General features: G+C 39.8%; 1 protein-coding gene across 1 annotated transcript in view; it reads right to left on the reverse strand.

Annotated features, from left to right (window-relative positions):
- Positions 1-7,506, reverse strand: part of SUCLG2 (succinate-CoA ligase GDP-forming subunit beta) — a 131,674-nt gene extending 124,168 nt beyond the window's left edge. Inside the window, exon 1 of the mRNA XM_037383339.1 lies at positions 7,385-7,506. Within this exon, the coding sequence (XP_037239236.1) occupies positions 7,385-7,468 (84 nt within the window). The 5' untranslated portion in view covers positions 7,469-7,506. The remainder of the gene's footprint in view (positions 1-7,384) is intronic.
- Between the last annotated feature and the right edge of the window lie 14,144 nt (positions 7,507-21,650).

Raw genomic sequence — 21,650 nt, forward strand, 5'->3', positions numbered from 1 at the left:
GTAAATGCTGTCAGGCAGCTAATGGCTCCAATTTCAGGTCAAAGATTGTAGTCAGAAATCAAGCAGTAAAACAGCTTCTCTAAATGTTACTAGCAAGAGTTAAAATACAAGAACGACAGGAAACACATAGAGGGGTGTACGTTCATGCACACAGGAATACCATTACCTTGTGCTGTGCTGACCAGTTTTTACCTGCGGAACTACAGGCCAGTCTCACCTTTGTCCCCAGCAAGATCATGGAGCAGATCCTCCTGGAAACTATGCTAGAGCACATGGGAAATAGGGAGGCAATTGGTGACAGCTAACATGGCTTCACTAAGGGCAAACCATGCCTGACAAATCTGGTGGCCTTCTACAACACATTTACAGCATTGGTGGATAAGGGAAGGGCAACTGACATCGTCTACTGCGACTTGTGCAAAGCATTTGATACAACCATGACATCCTTGTCTCTAAATTGGAGACATAGATTTGATGGATGGACCACTTGGTGAATAAGGAATTGGCTGGTTCATCACACTCAAAGAGTTGTGGTCAATGGATTGATGTCCAAGTGAAGACCAGTGACAAGGGGCATTCCTCAGGGGTCGGTGTTGGGACCAGTGCCGTTTAACATCTCTGTCACTGACAAAAGTGGGATCGAGCGCACCTTCAGCAAGTTTGCCAACAACACCAAGCTGTGTGGAGCAGTCAACACACTGGAGGGAAGGGGTGCCATCCTGAGAGACACTGACAGGCTTGAGAGCCGGGCCTGTGCACACCTCATGAAGTTCAACTGGACCAAGTGCAAGATCCTACACATGGGCCAGGGCAATCCCAAGCACAAATACAGGCTGGGCAGAGAACGGACTGAGAGCAGCTCTGAGGAGAAGCACTTGGGGGTTTGGTTGACAACCTGGCAATGTGCATCTGCAGCCCAGAAAGCCAACCGTATCCTGGGCTGCATCAAAAGAAGCACAAGCAGAAGTTGAGGGAGGTGATTCTCTCCCTCTACTCCGCTCTCGTGAGACCCCACCTGCAGTGCTGCATCCAGCTCTGGGGCCCCCAACGTAAGGAGGACAGGGACCTGTTGGAGTGAGTCCAGAGGAGGCCACGAAGATGCTCAGAGGGCTGGAGCGCCTCTCCCACGGAGACAGGCTGAGGGAGTTGGGGTTTTTCAGCCTGGAGAAGAGAAGGCTTCAGGGAGACCTTAGAGCAGCCTCCCAGTACCTAAAGGGACCTCCAAGAAAACTGGGGAGGGACTTTTTACCACAGCATGTAGTGATAGGATAAGGGGGGAACAGCTTTAAAATGAAAGGGGGCAGATTCAGACTAGGTATTAGGAAAAATTTCTTTACTGTGAGGGCGGCGAGGCGCTGGCACAGGCTGCCCAGAGCAGCTGTGGGTGCCCCATCCCTGGCAGTGCCCAAGGCCAGGTTGGATGGGGCTGGGAGCAGCCTGGTCTGGTGGAAGGTGTCCCTGCCCATGGCAGGGGGATGGAACTAGATGGTCTTTAAGTCCCTTCCAAACCAAACCATTCTATGGTTCCATACTGCACAAATGAAAGATAAACAGGGTAGTCTGAAATTGACCAGCCACCACTTACCACAAGTGCCAAGGTAAATAAACACAAATCAGTAACAAGGTATGGCTCACAAACCAGATACAAAGTATATTTCTTAAATGAAAACGGTCTTTGAGTGAAATAGACCAACCCACAGTCATGCTCAACGGGGATAGCACCTAGAGCTTTATGATTTGGGATTCTAAGCTTATACACTAGTAGATCATGACAGAAATTAAATAAACTGGATGGAAATAAATGTAATTGAATTTCAGGATAGACCCTTGTAGTTTAGGAAACCTATGAGCAAGCAGAAAGAGACCGGAGACAAGGAAGAAAAAAAGCTCATGGGTAAGTCTGCTGAACAAACCAGCACAATTTAAACAAACAAACAAAACTAAAAAAAAGATGAAATTGAAGAACTTTCATTTACTGTACATATTTTGTGCTATCAGTATCAAATTTTAACTGAAGATCTTAAAAGGTGTTCTAACAAGTAAGTGTAAATACTTGCTATTTTTTAATTCCTCCACAGTCAACATTTAGTCACTAATTATACAAGAACATTACAATCAGCATGTGACAAAAAAAACCCCAACAAACCAACAAAAAGCACACACAAAAAAATGCCACCAATCTTTGATTCTTGGAAGAATTTTCCATTACCATATCAAAGGGGGGTTTCAGATTAAAGTTCAGCATCTCTTTTAAGTACCGCTCATGCAACAGAGACTTCAACAGCATCTATTCAACAGCACAGCATACCTCCACTATTAAGGAATCTTTCACAATAGTCAATCTTAACTTGTCTTAGTTTCATGCCTACTCCTGCTGTGTTATCTAGTTAAAATAAGATCGATAGCCAGCTATTAATTATGGATCAATGTTTAATTACCAGTTCCAAAATTACTGTCATAATCAGTTGCACAGATAACATGATTTCTATGTCCCGTGTTTTATTAAAATGCTATGGAGCGGGGAATAGATGAGTATACACCTAACTGATTCACAGATAGCTAGAAATTGGCTTTCTCAGCAGAGAGTATTAAAGAAGGAAATTTTCTGTAGAAAATCCTTAGGGTATATGCTCAAAGCTGCAGATTACAGTCTCAAACATGCACAGAAAGACTGGACTGACCAAGGCAATAATGAGCTGAACTACTCACTACGGGTGTGGTCACAGCAACAACAAAAAAAAGTATCAGTTGAGATTAAGTCACCCTGGAACCGTACCTGTGAGTGAACCCCCAAAACAGGGAGGGGGAGAATCATATCTCTAAGCAATAAATGAATACGTTTCCAATGTTTGCTGAAAATTAATCTTACAAATAAGAGCGGGGAAAATATAGCAGAGAAATTATCTCCTTCTAGGAAACAACCAAACCCCAAGTGTTTCTAAACCCTCATCTCACTTTTCTGTATTCCCAAGAGAATCTCAACATCTTCACACAATTCCTCATAGCATTTTTGTTGGCAGTCAGCAGCCAGAAAGACCAAATGAAAGTTTTTTTTTTCTAAAAAAAAATTGCCACACGCACTGACAATATTCCAGAGAAAGACAGGAGGAAACAATCACTGAGATACCTGTAAAGAAAACACAATTCATCTATTGACAATTTATCTAGTGCCTCAGGAGGCAGATCAATGAAAAAACACTTGCTTTTATAGCAAAAAACCACTTTTAATGAATCCTAAACATACCCGAGCAAAGTAAGCAGTCTCTCTGGGTAAACTGGTTGGGAGTTCAGATGGGAGGGCCAGGAGGAAGGGTTTATTTATCCACAGCCAAGTTTAAGACCACAGGTGTCCCAGCTAATCCTCAACCTAATGTCATATTCATGACGGCTGTCTCTTCTTATTTAATTTGCCCTATCCCCTCATTATACCTACATAAGGTACACATAAAGATAAATAAATGCAGCTTTTCTGTTTCAAGACAAACTGTGAATATGTGTGCCAGAGCTGGATTGCTGCCAAGGCAGAAGTTCCACCGATCAGCACAGAACGGAAAAAATAATTTTTAAGATTTGTTTTAAAACATATCACAGTCTAAAGTTATATTCATGTTTTAATTTCCTTCTTTCATCTTGAAAAAGGGGTTCAATAACAATGTATTTAATGTAACTTCCAGGGAGGAGTGGGCCAAACACCTGGTCCACTTTGGCATTTCAGTTTGGTCTAGAGTTTGAAGAGGGCTTTCTACTGATATGGTTTAGGTACCTATAGATAAAAACTGTTTGCGAAAGTCTGTAGGCTCCTGTATTTCCTACTTATAAATGTAAAACCTTAAAAATCATAGCAAAACTTTCAACCTGGAAAAGCCTGAAAAGTGAAACAGTCTGAAATATCAAGAAATTTTCAAGAACTTAACACAAAGCTAAGAAAAATGTATGCATTTTGCATTGAAGTGGCTTCTGAAGTCATGAATTTAGGTATTTTCTGTAATGTTTTCTGTTGCGTGGAAGACCATTAAACTCAGAGCTGATCGCTTCTTAAAGACAGAACTTTCTCTGTTCAGCATTAATGAGGCTTTATAGGTATTCAAGTCTAGGTATTGAAGGCATCTGCAGTGAGCAACCTTGTACAGTTCCCTATTTGTAACATAGATATTGCTCAGCGGATTCAACAGGAATACTGTTTAATTCCATATTTCCACACTCATCCCCCTCCCCCCCTTTTTTTTTTTCTTTAATATTTTAACTTGCATGAAATTTGAAAATGTTACAGCAGGACTGAGGACCATTTTGAAGGCTAGGATAGGGTTGCGTAATGCACCAGCCAATCAGCCAATCTGCTCACTGTGTTAGAAAACTGGAGAGTTACCTTAAGCATTTTTTTTTTTTTTTATGATTCTGATTTAATTGTTCCTCATTTATATTCATCGCTGAAATCCACTGCATCTGAAGCTATTTTGAAAACACAGCATTTTCCCAAAGGGCCCAGCTCAACTCCCATTCAAATAAACAGCCTTCAATGGAGCCTATTTGTTGCTACCCAACAAGATCGAATTCTGCTGCAGAGTGGTCCCTGGAGCGTTTGTCACAGCTCTTTACAAATATTGTTCCAGTAAGAACAGGTCTAAATACGCTTGTCCACATGCTCTGCAGACAACTGAAATCTATCTTTTATCTTCTTGAAACACTTGGTCAGATTTAAACTCCAAAAGCACAAAGAACGGAATCTATCAAGAATATTAAAATAGTATAAAAAAATAATTTAATAGTTATAAAAAGATAAAGAGCCAAAGGGAAAGCAGAAGGATGATAAAATATTTTCATGTGATAGGATCAAGTACCATCTATTGCACCCCTAAAATGAAGTTACACAGAAAAATATTTGCGTATAGATTATGACAGTATACAACCAAACTTCCAAAAAGCTTGTTGCAACCCAGCTATGAAAATCACGAGTTTTGAAATAATAAGAAATTTTGAAACAGTGTCCAAACAGCACTCTTATAGTAAGTCACTAAGGTTATTAAGAAAGATTTTAACTCTCACCATGTACCTACGCACACAGCATTACCAAAACAACATAGTTTAAGACTGCTATTTCTTGATTATACCCTTACTGTACGGAAGACCATACCTGTGAAAAGAACAAAGTAGTAAGCTTTGAGAAGAGGACAGGTTTTGCTGGTTTATGGTAAATGAATGAAGTAACAGTGTAACTTCTGCTCTGAGCTAAGTAGCGAATGATACAAATGAGAAAAACTCTTTTCAAGGAAGGACTCATACTCTCAGATACCTTATCCTACTTCGTAGAATAGAAATCCAGACTTCGGCTGATGAACTTTCTTGTAGTCTGAAGTCTGAGACAGTGGAAGATTAGATTATTTAGATGGGAATTCTATAATGTAACATTGCAAAAATGAATAGCTTTGTACAGGAAAGCATTTTACTTTGAAATGAAGAACCTGATTTGTATCGATGTGGTTCTTGAAAACAGTCTACTTGGAAAGCACAGATCTTGGGAGATTCTCCCAATATCTGTCAGAGTTCAAAACCAGAACAATAAAATGTGATTTACGATACAAGTTCAATATCTCTATTTCCTAAGTAACACACACAAAAAAAATATTGAAGTTTTTTTTTTTTAAAGTTAGCCACCATAGTATCCCGAGATTAATACTCTTTGAGAATCTGAGCTGATATGCAGTATTTCTGCGAGGTAACTTATGGGAACACTCCATGTTTTGAGAGATGAATGAACTCCTAATTTCTACCTGTACCTCAAATCCCCACTCCAGCACCTGATAAAGACAGAGCTTGAAACTGAGTTCAACCAGAGCACCTTCTACACTTGACTGAGATGACTCTGTCTAGACAACGCTGATACTCAAACCCTACAAAAGCCGTCCATATCAGAGCCCTACAAGAACAGTAGGGACAAACACAAAATCAGTGAGGTTACCTCCTGAGTTCCTTCTCATAGGATCATAGTGACATAAGTCACGCTGGTAGGAACGCATCTTCAACCATATAACGTGTACGCACCAAACACTGTTGGGACTGACAGGATTGCTCATCAACAGAAACATTTAAAGATGTATGTATACAGATAAATATACGTATATACACGTTTATGTGTATGTATATAGACACACTCTCTCCCTGTCTCTGTGTGTGTGTATCTATACATGTATACATGAAATTGATGAACACCGAATCAGCTAACCCATTGTACTGAACTGCCAAACACCACATTCGCCATTAAAAAGGGAAAGCTGGGCACAAAAGTTTTCAGACTTAAAACCGAGCTAGCTCACTTCCTCCAGGTTAAAAGACAAACCACCCAAAAGTAGACATACAATGCCAGTTACACTCAGCACCAACACCACGCTGTATCTGACAGCCGTCCCGCGCAGCCCCAGCAGCAGAACCTGAGGAACAGAGCTGGCCAGAAACAAGCTTTGGTCGCTCTGGAGGCTTTTCCTTCTGGGAAAACGCTTATGCTCAGAAGCATGGGCCAAAGTAGATTGCCATGCAGCTGTTGATCTGATAAAAAAAAGACAAAATAAAGAGGCTGGTTGCCAAAGGCACCAGAGCTGTCCAAAATGTACATATCTCATTTTACCTTTGTATGTCTGCTGTTGAGGTGATCACAGAACTCCTGCTACACCTCAAGAGAGCTCCTGAAGGCGAGCTCTTCAGGGAGGCCCGTTTACTCTTTGCCATCACATTTCTGAGATTCAAGACCACTGGGAAACCAGAGCTGTGAGCGGTTTTTCCTGGGAAGCCAGAGCTGTGAGCGGCTTGTCCAGCTGAGCACAACTGGGTGACCTGGCTCCAGCCGCTCTGCCACCAGCACAGAGCCAAAGCCAACCCAATGCCGCCACCCCGAACGTGTTCAGATAAACGACGCTACTTCACGCACGGCGTCACCCGTTTCTGCTACTGAAATAACTCGAAGTACTCTGGTTTTTCGGGGCAGGGGGGATGTCGGAGCTGGCGCCTCAGGTCACACTCCGGGCCGTCCCGCCCCGCCGCGCCCGGACCTTTGCCCGAGGCCGCCGAGCACGAGCGAGCGAGGCCGCCCGGTCTGTTTGCGGCCACCGCCGAGCGCACGGCGCGGCTCCAGGCGACGAAACCCGAGCAGCCGCCCGCGCTCCGCCAGGGGAACGGGCGCGCACAGCGGGAGGCTGAAGCGGGGGGGCCCCGCCGGCCGCAGGGGAAAGGCGGCTTCGGGGGGCGGAAAGCGGCGCTTGAGGTGGCGGGGAGCGCGGCGGCTCGTGAGGAGCAGCTCCGCAGCGCGCCAGGTGCGCGGCCCGCCGCCCCCCCTCGGCGCCCGGGCCGCCAGCAGAGCCGGCAGAACGCGGCGGCTGGGGCCGGGCTCACTCACCGGGAAGCTGCCCCGCAGGCGGGCGTATCTCAGGGCCAGGGTCCGCAGCGCAACCGCCGCCCGCCCCGCCAGGGGAGCCGCCATCTTAGCCGCGCCGCCTGCCCTCCCGGCGGCCGCTGTCCCCGCCCTGCCCCGCTCCCCGGGCGGAAGCTCGGCGCGGCCCCGTGGCGCCCACCCCTGCGGAGGGGAGGAGAGGGGCCGGGCATGGCGCCCGGGCGGCGGGCGGGCTGGGTGCCGCGGGCAGGGCGGGGAGCGGCGGCCGCCGTGAGGGAGGGGCGAACGGCCTGAGCGCGGGTGGGCAGCGGCGGCTCCGTGGGGAAGGCGGGAGTCGGGGACCCCATGGAGGGCCTGGGCAGTGAGAGGCGACAGCCCCGAACGGCGGGAGGTACTGCCTTGGCTGCTTGGCCTTCTGGCTTTCTCCCTCATGACTAAAAGCATTATTTTATATTTTTTTTAAATAGGAAATACTAAATTAACCCAGGCTAATAAGCCCTAATAAGGCCTGCCGGGATGCAGTTGACTCTACATAGGCGCTTTAATCTGTACTTCACAAAATGCCTCTGTTCGTTCTTCACCCGCAGGTAAAGCCTGTTAGTCAACACCAAAACTGAGACCCAGAATTCAGACCCACCTGGGCGATGGTGCTTAAGACCAGAGTGCTGGTAGATCATGACCCTTCACACGGATATAAAATCTAACATATGAGTTCCCAGTCTGAGCTGTGGTTTCACAAGTCCCAGAAGCCAGGTTTGAGAAAATACCTCATTCCATCCATCAGGAATGACTTAGGGGCTAGTGTGGGCACAGGTGTAGCGTGTCCATAATCTGAAGCGAGTTCAAGAGTCAAATGACCTGGTCTCTTGCAGATACAGTCTCTATGTGACCCCACTGAGCTTTTCTGTGTCAGTTTCTGGTAAATGTACACTCTGGATAATCCACCTATGAGTAAGGGATAGTTGACTTTAAATAGTTTGCACAAATTACCTATTAACAATTATGGTTTGAAAAAATATTTGTGAAAACTGAGCAGCAGATAAGATACTCATACAATTGACAACGGTTCATATAAAATTCACCTGTATTGAAGCATGCAGTGTTTAGCATTATATGCAAGCATTAGTTATGCTGAACATCATTTACGCTGTGGTTTATGATTAAATAGTTGGATAAACAAAACAGTCAAATCCCTATCTTCTAGTCTAGGATTTGAGTAGGAACAAAGGAGAATGCTCCTGTCAGTGCTTAGAAGTTACACTCCTAAATGTGTTTTTTAAAAAAACCAACAACTTCTTTATTGGAATTTAATCAGTAAATAAATTACACTGCTATTAGAAAAAACCCTGCAATTTCATAAAAACTGAGGTGCTAGAAAAATCTGAAATTGAACAGTTTTGTCTTTGTCATGACAACTTAAGTAATGTAATATGCTTCAATAAAGAATCTGAAGATGCACCTTTTTGATAGCATTGAGCAATAATGTATGGTACCAGTATTAACCTAGGTATTACTGTGTGCTTGTTCTTTCAGAATATTATATACTGACTTTGGTATTATGTTGGAGGAAATATAATTTCATTTTTAGCTTCATGACTGTGGTTCAGTAAGCACAGTGTTTCCTATTCATACAGACTATTATGGCTGTCTGCATTAGTTTTATATATATATATAACAGGTATATAAGCTTTCAGATAAAGTGTGTGGATTGCATGCAAGGCTATCATTTAATGCTGTGAGGAGCATATCATTGTGTAATACAAATAGTGAAGAACCTTCTTTACTATACCTTCTTCACTATATTTTTTATTGTTTAGATTTAATAAATGGAAAAACCACAGCAAATACACAGTCTGGGTTAATCACCAAGACATGATTTTTTTTTTTGTATCTCTAGGGTTGAGGATACCTGATCTTTAAAGTATGAGGAGAAAAGGTATAGAGATTCATTGTCTTCACATTCAGTTTCCTTCGATGTATGTGTAAGCCAAAGAAAATTTAGGTCGAACAGGTCTCTGAAGCAATTAGCAGAGCAATGCAGGCACCAGCTTTCTTGGAGTATTGGGTACAAGGATATGTGTGTGGGGGTGCAAAGGAAAAGATAGACATTATCAATTCTTGTTAAGAAATTCATTTGGAATGCAGAAATTTGGGAACAGCTAAGGAGTAATCCCAACACAGCATCCTCACAAAGAAGGAGGGAAGGGAAGCGAACTGCAAAATAAATAAGGGTAAAGAAAGAGAGGCTGATTTCAAAGGATATTCCTTCTAGGCTTTCAAACATTCCTCCCTGTGTCTATCATAGGTATGCAGCGTTTGAAGGTATTGCCTTTCTCGTATCTTCCCCTGGATGCATAAAAAACTAGATTGTAACTAAGCTTTTTAGCAGTGGTCTACTTAATGCAAAACTACTGGTAATGTTTTTGCAGTTATGCTTAAAGAAACATCGCATAAGGTATACCTCTTTACAACTTATCCTTAAGTCTAAATAGTTGATAGCATTCAAGTGAAAACATTTAAAAACCAAAAACGTTACCTTATCACAGGTAAAGCATAATTTTAAGTGGTTTTGCATTTCCTCTTTATTGCAGCACTACTTGTTAACAATGAAATGGTATATTCATTTTCTCACCCACACAGATTACCTCCCAAACCATTATTCGCTAAAGATGGATATCACAACCAGCACATGGATGGTGTATCCAGCCATTCAGAAAGGTTGTTTATCATTAACTTCTCATTTAACCATAAAACCATTGGACAAATACGAACTCATTATAGCTAGCAGAGCTGAATAGAGGGTTTTTTCTTAATAATTTTTCCTTAGTAATATATCTGATCTTATGCTTATTATACATGTCAGGAATAAAACCACTACTACAGCAATGAAGCAGGGATCATTTATGTTTTCATGGGTAGGATACTCTTCTAATTTTGACTCAAATAGAATTGGGCCAAATACATCTTTCCTAATTTACATGATTAGTCTTACAACTTCAGTAGAGTACCTGCAAGTCAGGCAAGCCCTCAGACTTTTGCTTTTGCTCGCCCTGCGTGCTCTAGTCCATTTTTGATGGTCTGTAGCCCCTTTTTTTCAGAAAACTGTAAACAGTGGACTGAAGGACATTTCGTTGTGTGCATATTACTGTATTGATTTTTGTGTTGCCTATAGAACTTGAGCCTTCATATCACAGATCAAAATCATAGATTTCAAATCATAGATTTCTTAGAGAACAACTGAATCTGTATGTGAAAGATACACCACACATAGCATCCCCAAGAAGAATGCATGAGGGTAGTAAAACTGCAACACACTCACTAAAATAGTCCCATTATAGGTGACTGAAGAACAGGAAACAAGATTGTAGAGTGAGTCTTATGATGCCACTATAGAGTACAAGTCCTGATGCATGTCTCCTTCAGCCTGTGATACTGTCTCAGTCCTTCGCTAGTCCTCATTCCTTCTCTCTGTTCATGGCGGCTTGTATCCAAATGTAAAACCAAAAATAAAAATTTATGGTAAGTGGTAAATATAGCAATGAGTGGTAAATATTACAATGAGAAGTAACAATCTTTAAGCCTAGAAAACAGGAGGAGGATGAAAATAAAGAACGAAAAATGGTGTATTAGAACTGTAAATTACCTCCTAGGTCACAGTGTTCAGTCGTTGCATACAGCCACAAAATTTCCATTCATTAAAAACATATTTTAATATAATGGGAAGGATCCTGGAAGAAAGCAGGATGGGGTGTTTTTTTGCTAGGTAAGATCGAACGTTCTGGTTGCCCTGTCTTCAGCAAATGTATAATCTCTACCCATGGCTGCATCATCAATCTATGTAAATATCAGTTTGCCTTTTTCATTTTCAAACTGCACCTCGGCTATACATAGTGAAACTTGTATGTGGCTGGGAGCAAAAGAGTAAAGTGAAGCCTTAAAACAATCTTTGCATCTTCTGCTTGATGCTCTGGGAAGTCAGGGTGCTGCATTTTAACAGTGTGGCAAATTTGATGTTTAGTTAAAGCTGAAAACTGAAAAGAAGTGGCTAAAACAGGGGAAAGATTAAATAATAACATGCAGGAATGAAGAGAAAAAGTAGTGAAGCAACCCACTTTAAGAAGATTTATAGCAAGAGAAGCAGCACCGAGGGGAGCAATAGTAACAGTAATGCTCCACCTTTTTGATATCTAACCATTTGACTCTATGTAAAAAGGAAACATCCAGAATTTATGACCTAAATTAATTGGCTGAAAACAGTAGAAGTGATGCATCAATTTACAAGAAATGTACTGCTACCTTTTGCCAGCAGCCCACTGTGTAATAAGGCAGACAAGGGAGTTCAGGTTTCTCAGCCAAGATAGACTGTAGGTCTATAACACTCAGTTCCAACAACATTGAGAACCCTGATATTGTGGGTAGAAAGACAATTTTATTGAACTTCTGTCAGAGACAATACAGGACCGTGAATACAAAAAGTGTAAAGATCTGAGCTGTGGGATACAGTGGAAGAAAACAATCTCTTAGAGGCTGGACCTCTTTGATAAGATGTGACTATATCCCCACAAAGACTTTGAAACCTTTAAAAAGTATAGACAATCTAAATTCAGGAAAGAAATGTCCAACAGTCTGGAAGAAAAAAAAAGGTAAAGAGTTACTTGGGGGAAAGAAATGGAGGTTAGAATAACAGCAAAACAGTTGATATAATGAAAAGGCAGGCTCTGTCATGTGTGTGTTAAGCATTTTAGTCTATTATGCATGCAAACATTCTAAAAAGAAGCACTGATTTATTAAATATGAAGCAAAATGTTGGCTAGATCAATAATATTATGTATATTGTATTTAAAAACATATTTGACAGCAAGCTATTATATTTAAAAATGTATTTAACAGCAAGCTATCTAGAGTGTAAAGGAAAGTTCACAGATGAAAAGATAGCCTGGACAGTCATATGTGGAACATCCATACCCAAGGGCACATGCTTACTGATAGGAATCTGTGAACTCTGTGTGTGCTGTGCAGTAAAGCTCTTTAACTATTTCACAGCAGGGCTGGAACACCCATGCAGAAGAATAAAGGCAAGATGTCGCTGACTTAAGATTTGGATACTGACAGAACAACCGTTGTTATGTAGAATTGTTGGTGTCCTGCACAGTGTCTGCAAAAAGGTGAGCATTTTCCAGGAATGAAAACTGGATACTGCTTGAGACTGTAGACAGTTGTAGCTAAAAAATCAGTGTTTTCTTTATCAAAGGGAGGCTAGGCAAATTACAAAAGCTATAGTTGTTCACATCACATCTAATCCATGTTTTAATTCACAGGTTGCAAAATATATATAGCATGTTGTCCCAACCTGTTATAGGACCTGAAATTGTCTATTGTAATTAATTTCTAAACCTGTAGGGTGAAAGGGCTGCTGATATGTGAGGGGTAATTTTTTCGTGATGAATTTTATGGATTGCAGAAGGAGGGAAATTGATTTTTCTGCCGAAATAAGTATTGATTTTAAAGTAGCTTTCTATGCTACGTAGTTTGGGGTCATGGGGTACTATTTCAGTGGATTTTGTAGATCACTTGCTGTGTTTTCCTATTTCAATAAAATCTTTTGGCATGACTGCAGGTTTCACTTTCATTACAATTGGTTGGACACTACCAAGTGCTTCAATGATCATGGAAGTTCATGAAAACCATAACCTTTCTGAACAGCCTAACAGAGAAGTGCAGCACTGTGTAAAAAATCTTATAGCAAAACCTGAATGCACCACTAGAGAAAACTGAACTGCCTAAACATAAAGCAGGGTATTTGGTGCATATGCTCACTGTTTTGTTGTCTCGACCATGTATTTGGACATTTACAAGTATGTAACATAAAGGATGATTTTTCGCCTTAGCTGGTGACAAGTACACCTAATGGAGTTGTGCTGTCTGCAGTCACTACTGTATGTAGACTGCATCACCCATGGTTTGAAAAGATCCCAATGCCTTAATGACATCTTCAAATAGCACTTGTTTATAAAATGTAACTCCTGGGCTTGTTCCTCAAACCACACAGAGATATGGTATGTACTATGCACTGTACTATACTATATAAAGGATATTATATGTGCTGGTATCTGACCCAGCACAGACTATTCAGGGTTACTGGGTGTCCTGCATCAATTTCCCATTCAACAATTGCTGCCTCTCTATACTGTTTATTCCCTTCCAGTTTACACCTCCTTCCGTTTCTTCAGATAGTGTTTCAGTAGTTTTTAGTCTTTGTATTTCAGACATCGAGCCATTTCATTTTTACTTTTTCCTGCACTGACCTCGTGTCATTCATTAGTGGACAGTGTCATCATCAAGCCTTCAAGGGCTTGCCGTGAGAGAATGTAAATGTCAAACATGAATTCTCCCAAAGTGCTTCTATATGAAAAGGCCAAAGTTTGTAATTTTTTCCTTTCTTTCCATTTTTGGTATGTTATATGGACTCAGCTCTGAGACCAGCTGTGAGGAAAAGAAGAATATCTACAAAACCACACAGATAATGTTATGGTGATTTATTTTTTAATCTGTTCCCTTTGGAATAGAAACTGGTAGTGAATAGCAATCTTCCTACACATAGTGGTGGTTAGGGGTGCTTTCAGGTGTCTCTTTTGCTAGCTAACGTATCAATTACCACCTAATGTATCAATTGTTCAAAACCAAAAATGTAGTGAAAATGTAAGTTTCTGGAGTAGTAAAAACAGGCTGTGAATGTTTCTGAAGGTCCTTTCAAATTACGTGCAGGAAGCCTTTAGGAGCCTGATGGGAACATAAATATAATTGAATAAGAATTGACCATGCTTACAGTGGGCTGTAAATATTTTGTAGCCAAAATAGTTGACCAGAATTCCTACTACATTTGCAAGCGTCGCCTCCCCTGCACAGAAAAAAGGAGGACTGTAAATAATCTGCATTAGTATTTGCTGTTTGAGTGGTGTTTGCAAATTCTATGGACATTCAAAGAGAAGATGGGAAGCCTGGCAAAAAGCAAAGGCTGTGTCCTCATGGGACAGTATATATGAACAGATTAGTAGGGAGGGTAGAGGCTCATGGTTGCTTTCTACATAGATGCATTTTACTCAGTAGAAGAAGCTATATCATTTACCAGCTAAGGAACATCATTTTGGTAAAATGTTTTTTAGTTTTTAAGCAGAATAACTCCAAAATGTTTTGCTTATGAAGATTGTTACTATCTGTAATAAAAAATATACATTCAACTAATTTTATAAACTCATGGATATGGACATACGCAAATAATGACACATTCAGATCTTACGTGCATGCACACATACACACTATGGGGTTTTCATGCTTCAGGAAATAATAATAGAAAGCTTTTTTTCTACTAGTAGAGCTAGGAGGAATCAAAAAGAACTTCCCCATGGCCTATCTTTTTAGTAGCTTCTACAAGAGTATGTAGGAATTACCATATTTTTAATTAATATGCATTTGTTAAACAGATCAAAATGGGAATGCTTTAGCCATCAGCCTGGCTGTAGTATAGCCTAAAAATTTTCCTCTTTTGCATTCTGCATTAAAAAGGAAATTGGAATAAAATTTCTCCAAGCAACTGATAGTTCTAGTACCCATCTGATTTAGTAAAGTAGCATTTGTAATCTCAGCTGTTACATTTAACACTATCGGGTACAGCTTCTGTTATGTATATTGTCCTTAATAAATGTGTTTTGATGGTTTCTCTAGGAAAGCTGGGAATGTTTTAGTTCATAGAAGCAAGTCTACAATCAAAATTCTGCCCCAATGGGTATTTATGTACTCCTGTCTGTGCTTCAGAAAATGTTGAATTTTGTCTTAAGTAGAAAACCAGTGAAGACCAATTCATTAAAAACAACAGCCATAGGAGGTATGTGATTTGTTTTGAGAGTCATTTAGGCTCAAAATTCATACTGTAATAAAAATTCAGGGAAACAATAGAAAATCTACATGGACAGCTCATTTAAAGGCTGTGATGATCTTCTCTTTGAAATTAAGGTAATATGCATCTAAAGCATAGTATTCTGAGAAGACCACTCTTTTATTCACTTTTGATTTAGCTTTTTGATTTAGCTTCTTTACACTTTTAACATATTTTTAATGAGTGTTGAGCTATATGTTGAAATGAATCCGTTTGTTACTCAAGGCTACACGTGGCTTACTTGATGGAATTCAGAGTAGGATTCCTGACAAATCACAGATTTTGATGGCGTAAATGCTAGAAGTAAACTTTCTTATTCTGCTGGTTTCTGGGAACATAGTTATTACAGTTCTGTACAAAATATGAACTTGCTAATACTAATCAACCTGCAGATATTAATGCAAGTCCATACTGTAGAAATACCCAAGTCATAATTTAAAAAAGACTTTTAATATTGCCAATGAATAGACACCCCACCCCTCACCCCCAATTCTAATGAAATTTATATCTATGTAAAAGTTTATGAATGTTCCCTTCAATAATTGCATATAGTATTGCCAGAGAGGAAAGAAAAACAATGCTGTATAACTCATATGACACATGCAACTGCCTGACATTTTTCAACTGAAAACACAATTATTACCACCCTGTAAACCTGAAAATTATTACAGTTAACTCATTACTTCAGAACAACAAATAACTGAGGAATTTGCAAAATACATCAGTGTTCTGTGAAGAAAAGAAGAATTTGTTAGGCAATAACTGTTGTGAATTAATCACTTAGCTTTTATGCTAAGTTTGATCTTGGGATACAGCATATAAATATGAGCTGTAGTCAATAAACAGACAATGAACAGGCTTGAGAAGGGATTTATCTCTTGTCCAGAGTTCCTGAAGAATAGCAATGAGTATTTTAACCCTCACCTCTCAATGTAAGGACCAGTTTGGTTCATGCTGTTTTATATAAGAAGCACAGACTTAAGCAGTGGCACTGCGCCTTATGCAAACTTGTCACCAGTATATCCTGCAGAAGTCTCTCATTCTTCTCAGACCACTGGGAGTCGTAAGTGAAAAAATTCTGGCACCATATAAAGCACAGAAGATATATATATGTATATATATGTGTGTGTGTGTGTAGATATCTATATATATATAATGGAGACCCTTACTGATAGAAGTTTTATATTAAAATACATGCTAAAATATTGCATAAGGTCTTTCTTCTACTGGTTTTTGTGACATTCTGCAATATTTTCCTTCCTAATACCTCCAGTTTCTTCCTGCTTATTCAAAATTGTGAGGAAGTTTCAGTACACCTAATATTCCAGACATTGCTAGCAAGCATGTACAGATTAATTGCATGTAACAGATAAAATTGCATAGAATTGTTGATGTAGCACAGTCCTGCCCGATTGCATCTGTGCTGTCAGACTGAACAGGTCTGTCTTAATAACCCAAGAAGGCTGGGGGAGTGGGAGTCAGCTCCATAAACCTCCACCCAAATGAGAAAATCAGTCCTCAACGAACAGTGGGTACAGACCATCAGAAATCATTTTTCTTGATGAGCAGATGGAGAAATGTGTTTTTGAGGGTAGGCTGTTAAGTTTTTGAAAGGCAACGATCAGAGGTGATTTTAGCCTCAGCTGATTATCTCTTAGGTTTTAGCTAAGACTAAATGCCAAGTTCAGAAGTCTCAGTGGTCTGCGGAATGAAGGGTGTTTATTGTAGGTGAAAGTTGAAGAAAAGAGACAAAGTCCACAAAAAGGAGAGTCCTTCCTTTTAGGACAGTGAACTGAAGTCAGGGATTGTTTCATGTTATGTGACACTTTTGTTCCCTCATATATGTGAAACCAAACTAGAGTTCATGTTTGTTATGCAATTTCTGCTCTTTTTGTGCAGAATGTTGGTTTTGTATATCTAAAGTACTCAGTCCTCAGGAAGACAGGATGGTCTGCAACTTAAAACAACAACAACAACAACAACAACAAAAGAAGGGGAAAGAAGAAAATAAAAAGGGCATACAGAAATTGTCCTCCTCATCAAAAAGGCATTAGTAGCATGTCCTTATGTTTGTGACATATTTCGAAGCCACCAAACAAAGCTGAAGCAAAAGCTCATGGAAGGATTTGGTGTTAGTTTATTTTGCCTCATTTCTTTTTTTGTCTGCTAAAAAGTACAGTAGTCACATATGACAACCCTCCTTTACAGACAAGATTGCCATCCTAACTTCATCCAGGTCATCTATAACTTAATGCTCATGGTGTCTCAAGGCAAGCGTTCTTCAGTTTTGCTAAGACTTCTCAGATACTGCAATGACACCTAAACAACGGTCCAATATTAAGGCAATTCACCTCATTTGTTGAAGTAAACTGAAATTTTCATCAGGGAGCTATTGCTTCTCATTTATAAAGAAAAACATCAGCTATTATGGTAATAATACAGAAAGCCTCATTAATTAAAGCACACAATAAAGAATAAAGCGAGTGTAAAGAAGCCAAGCAGATGGTGCACTATAAACAGACTTTAAACAGTAACCTTCACAGTAGGGGATGCTGTAGGTAAGAGTGCAACTTAACTTTCATTAGAACATTTTTATTTCTGTGTTTAGAACGTAAATGTATGTCCAGATATGTTCTTTGCTGAAAGTTGCATTATTCCGGAAAGCCTGAGAAAAAATAAAGAGTAATACAACTGCTTTCTAGTTACAGAGATTGGGGGGGCACAAGGGGCTATGCTGTAATGTTTTTACTGTTTTCTATCATTCCTTCTGCAGTTTTGAAACACACTGTAAAGAGAAATTTGCTAAAAACTTTTTCAGAAGAAGTTTGGTGGTTAGCGGAGGCAAAAGCAGGGGCATGTCTATAGTGCTCTATTTTGGGAGTGTGGAGTTGGGGGAGAGGAGGCTTAGGGAGTATTGCATGAAAGGAAGAGCCTTTGAAGTACCATTTTCCCCAAAGGGAGGGAAGAGGAGGGTAAGAAAATACTGATATATGTTAGTGGGAATTTTAAGACACAAACCCAGTAAAATTCCTCCATCCATATCCAGCATTCTTGTATGCCTAGAAAATTAAAATGTAACATGCCAGTTTCCCTTGCAAGCATCCAGAAAATATCTGTAATACAAACCTATAAATTGTTTTATTAGAGACATGATACCCATATAATTGTACATACCATAAAACTAGCAAAACTAGGTCTGTAGGAACTCAATACCCATGCAATAACTTACTACGAAGATTTATTTTAATGAATGAAATGAATGCTAAGAAAAAGCCTCTCTCTGCTTCAGAGCAGCAGCTCAAGAATATTGTTCGTATCTGCTGGGTAACTTAACTGACCAGCCCCAGGAATGACAGGTGCTCAGATCAGATACTTTGCATCCATACCTACACTCTTTGCAGACTCTTTAAACTCAGCCTGCATGTAAATCCCATCTGCCTTTGCAGACACTGCAGTGGGAGCAAGCTCAAGCTTTCTTTTTTTTGCCCAGTATCCTATGACTTCGGCAGGATAATAGGGAGGATAACAGAAAGACTAGCTCTGCAAATAGCTGAGGAGGACCTATGAAAGAGGGAGTTCTTGGCTATTAGGCAGGTTTGATGCAATAATCTGATAGCTCCAAAGCCATATCTGGGAGCTTTTGTTCTAAGCTTTGTTAAGAACATGGACTTTTTGCTTGGGGACAGTGAGGTTAAAGTAGCTCCTGTTCAGTCTTCTAATACTATTCAACCAATTAGGCTTTATTGGATTGCTCGTGAAATAATATATATAACTAGCTATCTGCGGTATACATTTCTGGTTCTTTCAGCTATGAGCTTTCTACCACCTTAGTGACATACATATTACAGTTTAACTTTATTGTTAATGAAAATCTAAGATTCATGGCAATACACTGACATTCCATTACTTTTTTTCTTCCTGATGTAATTGGCAATTAAGTCCAGTTTATTTTTGGTCTGGACATTCAATGGCAGAGAAAACAACAACCAAATAGTCCCTCTCTATAAAAAATTAAAAATAAAAGGAAAAAAGAAAAAAAAGGAACATATTAAGAAAATACTTCTGTGCTCAGGCAACTGTTACTTCAATTCTGAGCTGCACAATCAGGTGGAATTGGAGAAATTAATTCAATCTTCTGGGCTGACACTTTCAAAGTGGGCAGTAGGAAGCTTTGATTCCTTATACTCTAGCCCATTTCTTGTCTCAAGCATTTATTTTTTTTTGTTATCTCTGAAACTGCAGTTCCCTTATATAAATATCCAGTGTATGGTAGTATGTATAGAGTATATTCACAGTAATGTTGGGTTTGTGGCTGTTCTTCTAAGGTCTGGGATGATTCATTGGCCAACTTGCCCATACATTATACTTTGTTTTACAGGTCATAGTTTCAAAGGCAGCTCCATATGATGCTGCCACAATTCTCCTTCGGGTACCATCACCACTGACGTTGGCCTGCCTTCAGCATGCCAGTCCAACAGGCCACATAAGCTTAGGCAGCTCATGGTGGGGTTTCTTTTGATATATAAATGATCATATTTATCTGCTTCTTGAATGTGGCAATAACAAGAGACAAACCCTATCTCTTGAAGAAAACTCAGTTGTTAATAAAGTTTTCAGTCATCCATCTGAAAAGATATCTAGCTCATGTGTTCACAAAATACTTGTATGAAACTGTGGCAGCTCTGAAAGTTAAGAAAGGAGCTCTTTGCTGCCATCTCTCAGTGAACTCAGAAGAAAGGGAGATATACATACAAACTTTTTGGCATATTTATTTGCCCACTCTCTTCCTGAGGGGCATTTTTACTGATTTGCTAAGGAATCATTAGTATTTGGAGAATCAGAGAAATGAAATAATGTTATACTTGTTATATTGTGAAGAAAATCAGAACTGTGTTTAAATATAATCTGTTTAGGAGTTATCATAACTGAACCTCAATTTTGCATGGGGTAGCAAATGAAGCTGAGTCCATATGAATATGCAAGTACATCTATTCCTAACTGATCTGATGTGTTGAGTGTGCTTAAAAATGGAGTGGAGACAACAGCATGACAGAAGATGGTGGTAGCATCATTTAGGTACAATGATACAGGTTTAGCACTGACAAAGGAGGAGAGACAGTAAATTGCTTCCCCTATGAAATGAGGCAGCCCTTCTTGAGAGTATTTGTGGATTTGTCTGTTCCCTTTTTTGACAGTAAAGGATGGTGCAGCTGACAGATAAATTATGAAAACATTTGTCCATCAAGTTATAGAGTGCAGGCAAAGATGCTATGTTTGTCTTCTTTATAAGTGCAACAGAAATACTTTAGATATCAACATTTTGTAGAAACATTGCTAAGCAGTTGGTGCAAGTCAGTGCTGAAATCCAGTTCATCTTAATTTCTTAGTTTCAGAGTCAGACAAAGCTCTTCAGAAAGAATTAATACTTCTTGGTGAACTCAGATAAAATGTTTTATGAGTTTATATTTTGAGCTAGTTTTTGCAAGTTTTAAGAAAAAGTCATAGAATCTGAACCTGGTCCTCTTTGTTAACATCAATGTTTGGAGGAATAGTGTAGTGTTTGTATCATTATAGGATGTTTCCTTAACATAATACTCATGAATAGTCACATTAAAATCAAAGAGCATGACTATATGGCTATGCAAACACAGAGTTTGACCCAGAAAAGGAGATGTGCTAGAATTTCTGTGACATACTCCAGGGATTTCACTATTGCTATTGATTTTACATGAAGGCACTCAGATGGTACAGTGATGGACGGCAGTATAAAACCCTAAGAGAGATGGATAGACATGATTAAGTGTTTATTGGCGGGCAGTCAGTACCTTTTCCTTATCCTTTCACGTCCCAATCCACATATGATATGCTGTTACCACTTTTAGCTCCAGGGCTGGTCATTAAACTCAAGCAGAAATAGCAGACATATTTAGGTCCAGAGGTCTCTAGTTCATTGTTGGTTTATCTCTGTGCTGCAGTCATACATCGTTACACTATTGAGGCCTAAATAAACAGCAGAGTTGATGTGAATATTTAATTTGTTATAAACTATTTATTCAAATATCATTAATCTCTAAAAGTTTTCAGCTGTTTTGTTTGTTCCTTGGAGAATCTGAAATTTCCCTTGAGATTGTAGTCTATTGTTACTCTTCCCAAAGGAAACACAGAAATCATACTTTATCCCAAAAGGGTTTTATCCTCCCTTCATGTTCTGCTTAATGTTCTTTAGTTGAATAGTGTGAACTTTTCTAGACACATTTCTGGGATTTATGCATTAATATCAGACTCCAGATGGAGAGGCTTTTTATCAGATAAGCAAACCTGGGCGGAAGTCCTGAATGT

Source organism: Falco rusticolus, chromosome 4 (genome assembly GCF_015220075.1).
Source record: "Falco rusticolus isolate bFalRus1 chromosome 4, bFalRus1.pri, whole genome shotgun sequence".
NCBI classification, from domain to species: domain Eukaryota; kingdom Metazoa; phylum Chordata; class Aves; order Falconiformes; family Falconidae; genus Falco; species Falco rusticolus.